A 15,857-nucleotide genomic window follows, 5' to 3' on the forward strand; every position below is an offset into this window, starting at 1 on the left:
TGAAATGGGTGTACTGTTTGGATTATAGTGCTCTCATACAAGTTAGGTTGTTTAGAGAGCTTTGGAAGTTGGAATATTTCTAAGTTATTAGTGATAGCGTAGGACGTCATGGCATATGCTTATTGTCAAGCTTTATATTGCAGTATGTGCAAACTATTGAGGGGTCAGTTATTTTGTATTTACTTTCTGTTGTTAGATGTAAAGCTATTTGGAACCATTGGGATTACTCATTGTCTTCTATTTTGTAGGCCTTTTCTACTATTTATGAGCTCTTTTTATAAAAAGTTCTGTGACAACGGACACATACTTGGTCTGGTATTTCAGCAGCCATGTTTTGAAACATAGCTATTTCTTTTGTGTATGTGTTTGTAAGGAGGTTGGTGTTCATGAGGTTTTCGCTAATGTTTTCTAAAGTTACTTCAGTTCCAAAATATTTCCTTTGTATGTGCTCTATTTCTCAAAGGAGTTCTTTAGCTGTTCGATGTAGGAGAATGTCATTTAAATATTGCAATTATAGAGCAGGAGTTTGTGCATAGTACAGTCCATGTACAAACTTTCAAATAGCAGAATGGCGTGTTGTTAACATTTTCATGTGGTGGATGGTGCTTTTGCAAGCAGTTCCTGAAATGCAGGCTAATGAATGTCCTTGCAGTTCAGTGTTGATGTGCACTGCTCAAGAGTCTATGGTTTGTAAAGTTTTTTTCTACTTTTGTCTTTTAGTTTCACATAGTGATTGAGGAATTGTCATAAAGATTTGAAGGATTGATGGCATACGTTAGATTTTGAGCTGAATGTCCATGTACACTGGTCTGTTTGGTTGTGCAAAGGTAACATTTGGTTGAAAGTTTGTTGGGGAAGTTTTTTCTATAATGGTTTCTTTGCCATAATGGAATCACATATCAATTCATACCCGTGGCCATTTTTGGCTATGGCAATTCGGTCTTCATTGAAATATGGTTCGGTACTGCGAATCCATTCATCTCCACAGAAGCTTGAAACGGTTCTATATTGATATTGCACATGTTTAGAAGTACCTCGAATCACTTGCGTCCTCGACATCCGAGACGACACACTGCAGCTTCAACGATCTTGGCAGCTGAATGCACTGGCAATAGGCGTGACCACACCTGTTGACAAGATGACGACTGCATCCTAAAGAAGTGGATCCTTCCACCTCTTAATCTGAGCCACTAAACTCCTCGGATTCAACCACATAGGACCCTCCACTCGTAAAGACACTCCTGTCCTGATGAAGGCCTACACCATTAGAGCTCACCTAGCTCCACACAAAATAGCCGAAACACTGTTGTGTTGACATGTATTATATCTTGTTGTTCAACTCGTGATTGTGCCCACACTCTATGGGCCCCCTACCTTTCTATGATTCCACTGAATTATCTAAGCTGCCTTCCCAAGGAACCTATAGAGAATGAAAAAACTGTACAAATAGATGTCTCAAATATTGACTACTTGATCATTCGTACTTAGGTACTACACCATGTATGTCCTCAAATGTGAATGTCCTATGTTTTTGAAAAATACCAGTGTATTACTACACCAACCTTTTGTGCAGAAGAAACATTTCATGAGAATTCTGTGACCACCCACACAAGGGGTTACCCACTCAGGATGTAGCAGTGGTTACTCTTCAGCAGAGATCGACCTGACCTTGCTCATTTGTTTGTTGATATTATTGTACCAACCTGGGCAGAGCAAGGCAGTAACCAGGTACCCTTCCGGATACTAGTTCCCTGCAGGAGGCGGTTGCCTTCAAAAGGCTGCTAAAGACACGTGAAGAAGGCCAAATCCCAGACAAGAAGACTGCATTGTGTTTGAAGCATGCAAGCAACCATCCCAGGTGAATGGCAGAATTGGGGAGGTGAGGCCAAGCCTGTGGTATTAAAATTGACTCTTGAATTAAAAGAGCAAAGACAAGAAAGAAATACACACAGCCTATGAGTTGGCAAGGGCATTAAAGACTATTGTGTGTTAAGGAAATAATTGAAGTTGCAACAGCATATCACTCAATCGAAGGCTGCACACGTATGGATGAGACGTGAAGAAAGACAGACCCGTGATGAACTTTGAAATACAGATAGCTGTGAAATCAGCAATACTGAGTAGCGGAGTCGTCCAGTGGTAGGAAGTAGCCCACTCAAAAGTCTCTGTGAAACAATTACTGTTTCTGTTATGAAGCGATAAAGTGAGTGAACTATGAAAAAGAAAAGTGATCAAAATTAAGCCTGGGGAAAAATGGAGAGAGTAAAAACGTGAATGTTGAATATTTGTGCTTATGACATTGAACTACCCAGACCAAGAGGCACTGGGGAAAATAACACAAGAGTGTGAGCTGAAGGGAAAGTAAAAGTGGTCCTGCTGTAAACTATAATAAAAGCCATGCACATTCGAAAGTCTTCGACATTAGGAAAAAGTCTGAGCCCGACTGAGGGAGACCGGAAGTGTTATAAGTTAGGGGGAGGGAAATCCTTAAGGATGTGAATTAAGCTTGAGGAAGGGAATCCCTGCAGGTGTTTTGTTTAAAAGTTCCAAGCCTGACTGAGGGAGACCTACGTGAACTACTTTTCTTTGAAACATCCTGATATTATTATTGTGCATTGTGGAGGCAACAGTTTGGGCTCCGTGACTGCAGTATCTTTGCAGTTTACCATGAAGGATATGTTGAGGAGCCTAATGTAACTTCAAAGAAATATATTTCTGAAATTAATCAAAGACAAATATGGAGACATCCAAACTTGTTTTAAATGGAAAGCTAGGGAGAATGCCATAACAAGGGGAATGTGCTTTTCTATATGGTTTAGGAATGCCATTTTTGACAATGAAAATATCAAGTTGGATGATGTAAATACTTTTCAAAGCGATGGAGTGCATTTGACTGATTGGTAATCAGATTCCTCTTTTGAATGTTCAAAATGCATTGACTAAGTTTGTGTGAACAAATTAAAAGTGAAGATGTGGAGTGTAAAGTAAAGCATTTGTTAGTATGATATAAAAATGAGAAAACGTTGAAAAAGAATTGGAGCAGTTTCTGTAGAAGTTATAAGAAACACATGAGTATGTTTTAGCATGTGTTACTATAGTACATAAAAGCAAGAAAAGGGTGTTTTTAAAGACAGACAGAAAAAAGGCTCTTTTAAGAGCCAGCATTGCCGAATAAATGATTTACATTGAGTTTAATTTTTTTCACCCTGTTAATTGGCCATGCCGTCCGCTGAGAAGGCTCTTGTCCGCAGACATCGCACATGCTGTCTGGGTCTTTTAAGGATGACAGGCATGCAAAGGAGACTGCGAATATTCCAGGACATCGGGGGATTAGCCAATCAGGTTTTGTGGTTGTGGTGTACAGAAAGACTGGGTAGAAACAGTTATCTTTGTTGTGTGCAGTGAAGATGGCTATGGCTATGGCTTTGAGGATGCTGAATGTCTGGATGGTGGGCAATGCATGGAACAATTGGTTGAAGGTGTACTATGAGCAGTGTGGATTACCTGTGAATCTTGGATTTAAAGAATTTGAAGTTTCCTGGTATGGATTTCGAAGAATGAAGTGGGTTGACAAGCTCCCATTTTGCAATAGTATGGTTACTTTGAAGCATTCAGACATCATTGGAGTTCACTGTGGAGGCAACAGTTTGGGCTATGTCAACAACATTTCCTTACAGTTTGTCATGAAGGATACACTTGCAAAGCTAACTGAACTTTTTCCACATTTTAATATTTATTTTTCTCGGATAACACAAATACAATTGTGGAAACATTCATATGTATGTTGTACTCAAATCAGAAAATCAAGGCGCAATGTGAAAAAAGAGTATGTGCTTTTTTTCAGGATATTGGAATGACATATTTTCACAATGAAAAAATCAAGTTTGGTATTGTGAATATTTTTCGAGGAGATTGAGTGTATTTGACTGATGTTGGAAATAAGTGTTTCTTTTGAATATACAAAATGCATTGAAGCAGTTTTTATCATCACGTGAAATAAGTAGTGACTTTGTTTTAATGGTTGTAGTAAATAAAAAGCAAAAACAGAAAAAAAGAGAAGCAGCTTCTGTGTAAATTAGAAAAAATAATTAAGTTCACTAAGAACATGTGTTCAGTATAAAAAAACCACAACTTTTTTTTAAAGCTTATTTTCGAATGAAAAGCAAGTAAATTGATTTTAAATCCCCCACCGCATGCCTGGAATTTTCCAAGTGTCTGCGGACTATCGGACTGTCCGCAGACTATGCAAGCTGCAAATGTTGCTATGATTTTTTTTGTTCTATTTTTTAACTGTGACATTTTTTTCCAAAAGAAACCTCTTTTTCAGTATTTCTGGCATTTATATTTTTGGGGGATTTTGTTTAATTTGTGGGGGAGTGAAGGGTCTAAGGGGCACCAACCACAGATACATAGATAAATCCTTCATCAAAGCTTCAAATGCACTCTGAAACTGCTCTGTCCTGCAGAGCGGTGTGTCACAGTAGATACAGACAACTGTGACCCTCAAGAGGTAAGGGTCAACATCAAGTAGCCAGTGTGGTGGCAGGAGCATTTGAGGAAGATGAGGTAGAGGATGATAACCTACTTCTCCCTGAGAAAGTACTAGCCTTTCTCAGAGCACCCAGGTAGTTGGATTGAGTGTGATGGCTCATGGAGATGGTCCCAAAGGAGGACTGCCCAGGTTGTCAGTGACTGAATACAAACCCACACTGCTTAGCTGGAGTCAGTGTTAAAAAACCACCACACCCATAACTCTCTCTGGGTGCTGGAGGTAGGAACTTCCTCTACCTCATCTTCCTGTTCCTCATCATCCTCCTTCACATCACTGCACCTGTTCCTCTGTCCAGGCCTTCCATTTGGTGGTTGTGGTTGTGGCTCCTGGGAAGGAGGGATGTTCATGACTGATGCCATTGGAGCAGGAAACACGTTTCTGATAACTGGGCTGAAAACCAGGTGCTCTCAGCTGGATAACAAGATTGAGAATGACTAAAAGTAATGGGTTGTCCCTCCAGGGGAATTGTCCATTGACCGCGCAACTGTCCGCAGAATATCGAGTCAAAAATAGGCCTTGAAATGTTGTAAAAAGTTGACAGATCAACAAAGAATGGGTCCTGGAGTTCTGGGTAGGTAATCTTTCAACTTGAAACATCCTAGATCGGTGGCCGAAAATGCAGTTTCAAACCGTCCGTGGAAACGTTGTTATATGGCATGGGTGTGGTCACATTATGACGTCTGTTGATGCCTGTGGCGGTGGCAGGTGTCCGCAGAACCCATTGAATCTGAAACACCAGGCGCAAGTGAATGGATGTCTGCATAAGGGCACGCTGTCCACAGACTAATTCAAAGTGCATCATATGATACCGGACATGTCCGGACACAACGTGATGTCTGCGGTCACACCTTTTTGTGAATGGATCCCCCGAACAGTCGTATAGTCAAGACTATTGATCTTTTTTTTTTTTTTTTTAAAGTGAATCTATCACAGAATAATGTACACAATATGTATAGTAATTTGGAATTTTTAGAAAGTCACCATTGGGGAGAGAGGACGATATGTTTCATTAAACAATCTTTCATTTATATTTTGTGAATTTGATTGGGGTGATTGCTGGGCTCAAGGGGGGCAGGTGCAAGTAGGACAGTAATAATCAACATTTAAAAAAAACATGATTTTGAACATAATTTACAAGTTCTTTAAAGTCATTTCTACGTTCATTCAATTTTGTCGACAAGATCAGGATTTCATTGTGTACAGTTGGGGATTGGGATTATTTTGCTTATTTTTGGGATTCTCCATAATTAATTTATGGTGTAGTTTCTTCATGCAAAGTATGTACTATAAGAAAAGAAGACATTATTATTCAAGGAGCTGTGTATAAATTACATGATTTGCTTATATTGAAAGAAGTTGTGTTTACCATTAGAGATTTCATCATCACTAATGTCTTCTTTGGAAATGTTTGCACGGGTTTGCAATTTCTGTTGAAATTTAAAATGGTGATATTTGCTTATAAGAAATGTTTATATAATGAACGGTAGTAATAGAGAAATAAATAACCTGTACCTACCATTTGGTGAGAGGTTGTTTTCGCAATGAGCTGCTGGTCTATCTCAGTCTGTATGAAGAATTGTAATTAATTGATAATATGATGTTTACATTTATGGTTTGAACGTGGTGCATACCATAATATTCTCTGCTAAATGAAAACATAGTTTTTACATTTTGAAATGTTAAATTATACAAAAAAGTATATCTGGGTGCAGTAAAGATAAGTACTGTTGTTGTATGTATATGTTTTTTGTTGGTTGAAGGGTAGACCATTTTCTGTTGTCCCCTGTGTTTCTGGGTTTTGTTGATGCTACCTGTGTCCGCAGACTTTCGTGCAATCAGGGTTTGTATGCTATAAGGATCTTGTAGCAAATTAAGGGGCGTTTGGTAAAAACCTATGAAAGTCAGTGAAAAGCTTTGTTAAGGGGACTTTATGGTTAAGTTGCACTGATGAAAGCTGATGAAATTCAGGGAAAAAACTTTGTTAAATGATGTTACGGTTAAGTAGTACTAATTAAACAATGTGAAAAAACTTTGTTAAAGGGACGTTATGGGTACAATTAAAACCGAAAACCCCCAGAAATTCTCCAGTTATGGTAAGCTAAGCAACCATAACTCGCACCAGCATCGTGCACTGCTAAGAGTAACACCCGGACATCAAAGATGATATCACAAATTCATTGTTTTCACTGAATTTGATAGGTTTTTATTAGTGCAGCGTAACCATAACATCCCTTTAACACAGATGTTTCACAGAATATATATAAATTTATTTACAGCCTATTATTTGGAGAGTCGAGGTTGTTTTTCTATTTATTGTGTGAGTCCTCTTGTGTTAGACATAAACAAAAAATCAATTTCTTTTAGTATGGGTAACTGCCCAACTATTAGTATTTCTCTATATCGATGGCCCAAAATTGTTCCAGTGTCACAAAATCTTTACGGATGGTGTTCTATGGATATTTCTAATTCACTTTTTTCTCCATAACTACACATTGTTCTGTACGCCTGTATTAATATATCTAAAGCAGTCATTTTAAGCTTTTTACTTTTTTTGCAAGAATTAGCATTCATAATGTGCTTTTCTTTCTATTTGCCCAACAGGAACACCTCCTGCAACTGGCACGGGAACGCTGCACATCACGCTAGAGGATGTCAATGACAATGCCCCCATCATTTTCCCAACACTGGCAAAAGTCTGTGAAGACACCAAAGATCTTAATGTGGTCATCTTGGGGGCATCTGACAAGGATCTACGTCCTAATGTAGATCCATTTAAATTTGAGTTGAGTAAGCAATCCCCACCGGACAAGGCATGGAAAATCACCATGATCAACAGTAAGTTCTCTTATATTAATTAAGGGAAAACTTTACAAGTTTTGTTTTTTCAAACTAACAATGTATTTAACCATAAGAGTCTTTGTGAATATGTGAGTTACAATGATCTGCCCGTAATAACCCTTTAATTCAGTGTGTAGCAGTTTGTGAAGGACAGTGGGAGTATTTTCCTCAAAGTGGATATTGCATGAAGGGATGCCACATCATTTGCCATTTTGTGTGACACCCATTTAAACTTGAGCACTTTGTGCACTTTTGATCAATGTGAATTCATCAATTTGTTTATGTGCCACCCATTCTCCCGTTTAGTCCACACCTCCAATCTAAGACACCCCACTCCTCTACCACCATATACACATTTCCATATACACATACATATATATGTAACCAGTTGACTTTTACCAAACGTGTACAAACAAAGCACACATAAATGTATTTTCATATACACATATTATGGCAATAGTTATCATTTCTTAGACTTAGTGGAAGAAAACCATCTAAAACCTGGTGGCTACAGGTTGTATGCCTGTTTCTAATAATCTTTTTCACATAAAGTGTGAAGGCTTTCCATCATTAAGGATGGTGGGAGGCATTTAAATATGATAAGTAGGTGGAAGAACAGGCAGACTCCAATGCAATTCATTGACATACTGCCAGCAAGAAAATCTCATGCTTGTTGTAAATCTGACAGATGTGGCAGGCGGATCTCAAAAGCTAGCGGACGTGATACATCCATTTATCTTCACAAAATAACTACCACACTTAATGTCACTATTTCCAATACACTGGAATTACAAAATGAGCCCCTGTGACTTTTGACATGACTTAGTTTTCAAACCCTCAATGGAAACCAGCTGAAATATAGGACCTTAGTTGGCTATTGATTCAACAGAAGTGGGTATGTTTCAGAAGCAGTTTTAAAACACCTTCTGGAAGAAATAATGACATGGATGTCTAAACTCTATCCCTTTACAGAAACGTTGGACAACACAAGGAGCATCAAGAGTCACCTATGGAGTCATTGTACTAAGGGTCAATTGAATTAGTTTCATATAATTATTTTCAAGGATATAAAAACCTCTTAATGGTGTCTCTATCACCTTGGAGTGATATCGAGAGAAAAGGAAGAGGGATAAAGACTGGTCAAATCAGTCCTTGAGTTGTATTTCAGTACAACCTTTGTGGGATAAAGTTATGTTGTGAAGATCTGCCCACTTGTGCCATCACCCTCATGTGAGTCACATCTACCTTAAAGCCTTTTATTAGAATAAGCCATTGAACTTAGGCACCTGATCATACAAAAAGCAGTGACAGTTAGGGAAAGGAGGCAAATGGGCTATTGTTTAGTGGGGGTACTATGGTAGTGTATAGAATAGTGTTTCACAGAATTGTAATCCAAAAAGTTAACATTAACATCACAAATTAAACACAGTATAACTCAAAGGGATTGTCTGTGCTTAAGTCACTTTAATTAAATGATTCAGCTAAAAAAGGAATTCCACTAACTTGTCTTGCACCAAGCCTTAAGTAATAGTAATGTAACTGGATTTAACTACCTAATCTGAGGCTGCAACGGGATGACCAACCAATTGGTTGACTTGTCAAATTTGGCCAATGTCTTAATGTTAACAAAACTCAAATACTGCAAGTACAATGGGCAGGAACAAGGTTTTTATTAGTGCTACAGTCTATGGTTAAGAAAAGGATTAGTATGGGACAATACAATATTGGAGAGGAACATGAATGGTAGGTAAGTTAAAAGGCGGAAATGGATGTTGACAATGGGGTGTATTGGATGAAATCACCCTATGAAAGTAACAATAACTCAATTTAAAATATGTTTTCAGGCAGGTAGGCTATATTTGTCCCACATCAAGGATCGATATTAGAAACATCAGCTTAATTTAGTTAATATTTTTTTGCAGTTCTCTCGAGGCAGAGACTACTCCATAATCAAGCAATGTTTAAGCATGGCTTAGTCACTGATTCATTTGTTTACACCAACTCAAGGATCCAAGAATGCCATTGAGGTATTTTGTATAGTAGCATTATTCTCCTCAGGATCATTGCCCATCACAATAACATTATCAGATAATCACGTGGCAATTCCATATGGTGAAGAGGGACCTTTACATGTCAAAGTAATTGCATGTTGGTTTTAGTAGCATTCTAAGATTTATGAACTTCGATGATACTTATTTACATGGAAAAATAACTAAAATACTCTTATTCATGTTACAAAATTCAACCGAAACCATGGACTATAATTTTGATGCAAAACTTCACATCTGGGGAAGTGTGTGCTTTTCAGAAGTTTGTATTAACTAATTTGAAGCAAATCACTTTGAATTTGCAATTGATGGATGTCCACTTTACGTCCATCTGATGTTTGATAATTTTACCCTCCCTCCCTCTCTTGTCTTCTCCACAGATGGCAATTATAACTCAGATCCTCCTTTTGCCTCATTGGTAAAAGTGCCAGGTATTATGTTTCTGTCATGCTTCCTGTCATATTGGCAATAACAAAAGCGTCACACAACCTAATAAGAGATAAATCTGATCAGGCAATGTGGCAATTTTCAATGGATGTTTTTGAGAAATATCCAATACCACATTCCTATATGACCTTAGACTGACATATAATGCTAACGATAGTTCCAAACCGGACATGATAATCCTAGTTCTCCTTTCCCTGTATAGGTTCCTGATGGAAAGAATAGTACAATTCAAAATACCTCATATTAAGTATCCGAAGGAAATAAGAGAAATTATTGGCTGATTGATAGAAAAGGTAGTTTGAGGAAGCACATCAATTATTAAAAGGGCAATTGCATGAATAATTACTACCAATGATAGCCTGATCTATGTGGAACTCACTTTGGATAGAACTTAACGTTTACCAGTGATATTGTCGCTGCTGAAAACATTGAGCGTGAATTGATATTTTTTTTAAAGGCACTAAACCCCGTCCCCGGCATATTGTAGGACTGGAGAAATTATACAAACAAGCCCCAGTACTAGAATATCTGGGGAAAGTGTTGGATAGTGCCCCCCATGTTTTTACACGTGATAAAATCACTGGACATCTAACTTAACATGACCCTTTTCACTACTTCAATTCTGGGGGATCCTGAGCGTGATGTTATGCTTTAACTTCTTCTGTAACTCTCAACTCCCTGTAACACATAAAATGTCCTTTCAGCATGTAAGCTGTTAATTTTGCACCTATTTCATCTTGTGTACTCTACATTACTTTGCATTTGATTTATCACCCATGTTAATGCGTTATGCTTCTTCGCACACAGTTACTGAAGTTATCTGTGCATCTCATGGTCCATATATTACTCCCTTACCATCTGGAGTGTGAAGAAACAGGCATTTAACAATTAGCTATTTCTTTATGTCCAATGTTAGATGTTGTAATATTTGTTTTGTGATTTATACTCTTGAGTAAATATGGGCAATATATTCTTAACTGATAGCCATATTACCTCAACTTATTGTCTTCAAAGGTGTGTCATAATTATTTCATTTGGCCACAGTCAAGTATTATATTCCTCTGTTCTAACAGTTCTTAGCAAAGAACACATTATCACTCCACATTATCATGGACTAGGTAACCCTCTTTTTCCAGCAGTCACCATGTTTGTGACCACTCAAAAAGACGTATTTGTTTCAGCAGTGTGGCCCTATCCCAGTCATGTCACTGGATATTAATTAATCTGAGAATAAATCAACCCAATTGACACACTACCTGTGTTACTTAGGAGGCAATCTGAGATGATTTGGAGTAGAGCTATTGGGTTGTGACTTTCAAAGTGTCATACTCTATAACCTGGCCCCCACCGTAATGTATCTTAAGCACACCCATAGCAGCATTCAAAGATTGTGGCCGACATTGGCACAAACTGTAGGGCACCAGTCTTAATTATGTTCTTTCAGCAAGACCAGTGGTAACTTGTGAACAGAGCAATAAAAGCTAGTAAACATAACCATTTATTTGGGACTAAGAGCTCTATCATCAGCAGACCACAGTGGGATGCTTATCCATAATCACATAAATTGTTCTTTGCACTCTGGATTGACAGCATTAAGGGCTCCACACCCATGGAAGAGACTAAAGAAATATGAATGACCTCTGGATGCATGAGGCCTCATTGTGCATATGATGGTAGTAGTATAACATTAGGTGTTTTAAATATGATTTGACATTTATGGTGTAGATGCTGCCTCTGGTAAGGCGTGTAGTAAAAAACCCAAATCCACCAATTGTGTGTCATTTTTAAATCAATTGCTATTTCTGAAGATAGCTATCCTTCCTGGCATTCAAAGGATAGTATTTCTTGATGCCTCATCTATAAACTTGAATCATGGGAATTAAAGCATGCACTATGAACATGTCCATGTGTAAGAATACCACCATTGTTAAAATCAGCCTTGTCGGTCCAGCTGGCAATGGTTCCATGTGAGAATGAACGTCAAAAAGAAGATATGGTGTGTCTAGCTTATAATGCTCTAAAATACTCACACTTTGAAAAGCTCATCCACGGATGACAGAATGCAAAGTCTAAGCACATGAAGAACAATGTCACCTGATAAGCCCCCTTACACCCGCAGGGACCTCTGTGTTTTTATGATTTGGTAGGCTAAAAATAGTCTACAGGGGTGGAGGAGAAGAGGACATTGAACTAGCATCTGCCCATTGTTATCAGACAATAGGTTATCCCTGAAGAAACAACACAACGTTGCTTATCCATCAAGAGTAGTACTGTCTCCTAGAAAGGCACATAGTCACAACTAGGACAGTCCATTGATGTTTATATCTCATAACTATGGGATGTCACCTTTGCCAGGTCATCACACAGTGACAATCACAGGTAGTCCATATTAGAGGACAAAGTGTGCCAAGGTTGCGACTTGACGTGGTCAGTCATGGGCATAACACACATACACACCTCATGTATTTACCATCCGTTTAGATCTATTTAAGGCAGGCAGCACTTCCAATCAAACCCAGGACACAATTCAACTTTGCTGAGGTGTAACCACATGTTTTTACTGGCTAATTGTATTGTTCAGGCCTGGCCTGAGATCAATTAGAACACTTTCCCTTGTACAATGAAGAACGGTCCCATCTACAGCTATGGAGAGTGAATCGATTTGCGCAGATCAAGAGGTTACAGATACAGGTAAAGTCGGGGCTCATGTACTCAAATGTGTTTTCCACTTTTAAGTTCACCTACATAATTGAAGGTGACACCGAAAATCTTCACTTTCTTAACCACCGGAATAACAGCATTACGAATGATGAAGCTAAGATACTCCAAAGGAAAGGATTTAAGTTTAGGTGCTGATGCCACAATGAGAAGCTCAGTTTTGGTGGCATTCAGAGCCAGCGAGTTAGCAGCAATCCACTCATGGATGGCAACGTAGACCTTATTAAGATTAGCTGAGTCCATGGCATATTGTCCAGAGAGTTTCATGACAACCTGAGTGTCATCGGCATAATTAGTATACTGGACACCCAGGTTGTCCAACAGTGCGAGAAATTGAAGAATATAGACATTAAAAAGAGATGGGGAAATACAAGAACCTTGAGGCACCCACCAAGTGATGGCAGAGGGCACAGAATGGGCATCCCCACTAACAACTCTGGCCTGTCGTGGCCCCAGGAAAGAAGAGATCCACGAGGTTGCAAAACTAGAGCAGCCAACTACAGATTGAAGTCTTTCAACTAGAAGAGCGTGGTCCACAAGAACAAAAGCATAAGAAAGACCCAAAAGCATCAGCATGACTGAATGGCTTTGATCCACAATATCAAGGAGGTTGGCTTTGAGATCTAGTAGAGCCACCTCCGTAACGTGACGGGATCTGGAGTCGGACTGATGGGTCCCCAAAATATCATTTTGCTTGAGAAAGAACTGAAATTGTTTATATGGTGCCTTATCCAAAATCTTTGGGATGAATGGAACATTAGTTATAGGGTGGTAGCTATCTGTGGCAAAAAATGTCCAGATTCTCCTTCTTCAGGAGGGGGGAAATCCAGGCATCCTTGAGAAGAAGGGGAACAGAGCCTTCAGATAAGGGGAGATTATCTAGTTTTGTAACCCAGGTGTACAATACATCAAAGCACTTAATAAATAGGCTAGATGAACAAACGTCCCCCGACACGAGGTGGGTTTCATGTGAAAGACCAACTGGGCGATAAAGGGTTCAGTACAGGGAGAGAAAGCAACGATGGGCAACTTGGTGCTAGTTGACAAAGCCAATTCTCCAGGAAACACGGGCGAATCTCTACAATTAAGAGAGCTCCTTAACACATGAGTGTCATTTTGATGCGCAATGACCTTGTTGGTAAAGGCGTTGTGAATCAATTGACACCAATCATCATTTTTAATAGGGCCAGGCATAAGACAAGGTTTGGACTAAAATTCATTAAGTATAGCAAAAAGCTCCAAGGAGCTAGACTTGACTTGAGAAATCCTGTCATGGTAAGTCACAAATTTCCCCTTTATAATGGCTCCCTTATATTGCTTAATAAGGCCTTTATAATTAGCCAAGGTGAGTGGGGAAGGGCTGGAACGCCATTGACGTTCGGTGGGCTGTTTCTCGTGTTGCAGAAGGAGAATATTCTCATTGAACTGATTTTTCTTAACAGTTTCACTTTTAACTTGGTGAAATCTGATTGGAGCGAAGGTGTTGATAGCACTTTCAAGTGTGGAAATTAGGTGGCTAGCCAAGTCATTGGTCTTCTCAAAGTGATCCAAGGAGCCCAGGTGCGCAGTGAGAAGAGATGATAATTTGATTGGCGGGGTGTTCTTCCAATTCCTTGACTGGATAATTAGTCTGGGATTAGTGTCAAGCCTAGGAGGTGGCTTAGGGTTATTAATGTCAAAAGAAATTAGACCAAAAACACTGGGTTACTGTAAGATCGACAATGGTCAGAGAGTGGGATAAAACTCAAACAAGGGTATGTCCAGCAGAGTGTGTGGGGCCTGAATAATGTTGCATAAAACCAATATCGCCAAGAGCTCCCAATAGTGAGGCAGTAAACATATCAGTCGGGATGTTGGCCCAATAGTTGGTCACCTAAGACCAAAACAGGAGTGCTGCTCCTGGTAATTTTTATTAAGGATGCAAATAAACTGCTCTTCAAAAAGAGGAAACACCCTGGTGGAACCATAAATAATAATGATGGTGACAAAAGTATTATCAGAAACTTTAAGCTTCATTATCAAGCATTCACAATCATCTGGGGTCTCATGTGGAACCAGGTGACAGTGAAGAGTATTTCTAACAAAGAGAGCCACTCCGCCCCCGGGTCCATCATTTTCATCGCCATGAAAGAGAAGGTAGTTATCTGGAATGGCAGGAATATAATCTGAGGAAATAGAACCATTAAGCCAGGACTCAGTAATGGCCAAAAATCTAAGGAGGAGACCCTGATTAGATCGTCCACCTCCACTCCATGTGCTCGAAGGGAGCATGTATTCCAAAGTACAAACTTTAGCAGAGGCACAGGAATTGATTTAACAAAACTAGCGGAAGTCTCTGTGGCGGTAGGTGACAGGCATAGAAGGCTCACTAATATTGTGAGTAAGAGCAGAAACATGAAGTACACCATCAGCAACGGATGAGATAATGGGGTGTACATTGGGTAGCGAGGAAGTAGATGGCGAGATAACATTATGCAAGTCAGAGGTTTGGTTTGCAGTACTTTGAGGGAACCCATCACCAGTTATGAGGTGGAATGCAGCACTACCCAACATGGAGGAGTGGCACATATGAGACCAGTCGCCCCGTTGCACCTCTAATCTAGCTTTGTGATTATTTTGGATTTGCTTGACTAGGTCGGCACCTGACATGCTGGTCAAAATCAGTACAAGACAGGAGTACTTAAAGCAAGAGGGGGAGAGCGAATTTCATGGCTGCACACTGCACAGACCCACACCGGACCCAGTCTGGCACAAAACCATCCCGTTCGCACCAGGCATGGTCACGCCTGTGACCCAATTAAGTAGTTCAAAGAACTACAGCGCACGCTGGGAACTGTGGTCCCTAAGCACACAGTGCGTGCAGAAGCTTACAGGAGCTCTGCTTTAAATCACACTTAGGTAGGAATACAAGGAGGATCAATTAAACAAAGCTAAGTAAGCAGGTAGTTTTAAAAGCTTCTTTTAAAAGCAGTACACAGAAAGACAAGCTGCAACTACAATTCAAATAGCACACACAAAATAAAATCGGGTAAAAACTGGGAGCACACAAGGGAAGCCAAAATCAGGTTAGGAAGCAATCAATTCATCTCATCTAACTATAACCAAAAATATGGGTGGGGGCGAAAAGTTTTGAATTAATTTTAATCACTGCATTGATCTAGGCAACCTAGCACAGCACCTTTTTAGCTCATCTTTACCATGGCAGAAAGGGACCAGCTATATGCAAATCATCACTGGAACTGCCACCAATACTA

The 15,857-nt window shown here is 39.4% G+C and overlaps 1 protein-coding gene across 1 annotated transcript in view; it reads left to right on the top strand.

Moving 5' to 3' along the window:
* Positions 1–15,857, top strand: part of CDH13 (cadherin 13) — a 2,842,668-nt gene that overhangs the window by 2,706,188 nt on the left and 120,623 nt on the right. Inside the window, exon 12 of the mRNA XM_069638658.1 lies at positions 7,154–7,387. Coding sequence (XP_069494759.1) covers positions 7,154–7,387 — 234 coding nt within the window. The remainder of the gene's footprint in view (positions 1–7,153; positions 7,388–15,857) is intronic.

This window comes from Ambystoma mexicanum, chromosome 1q (genome assembly GCF_040938575.1).
Source record: "Ambystoma mexicanum isolate Mex_15411 chromosome 1q, UKY_AmexF1_1, whole genome shotgun sequence".
Classification (NCBI taxonomy): domain Eukaryota; kingdom Metazoa; phylum Chordata; class Amphibia; order Caudata; family Ambystomatidae; genus Ambystoma; species Ambystoma mexicanum.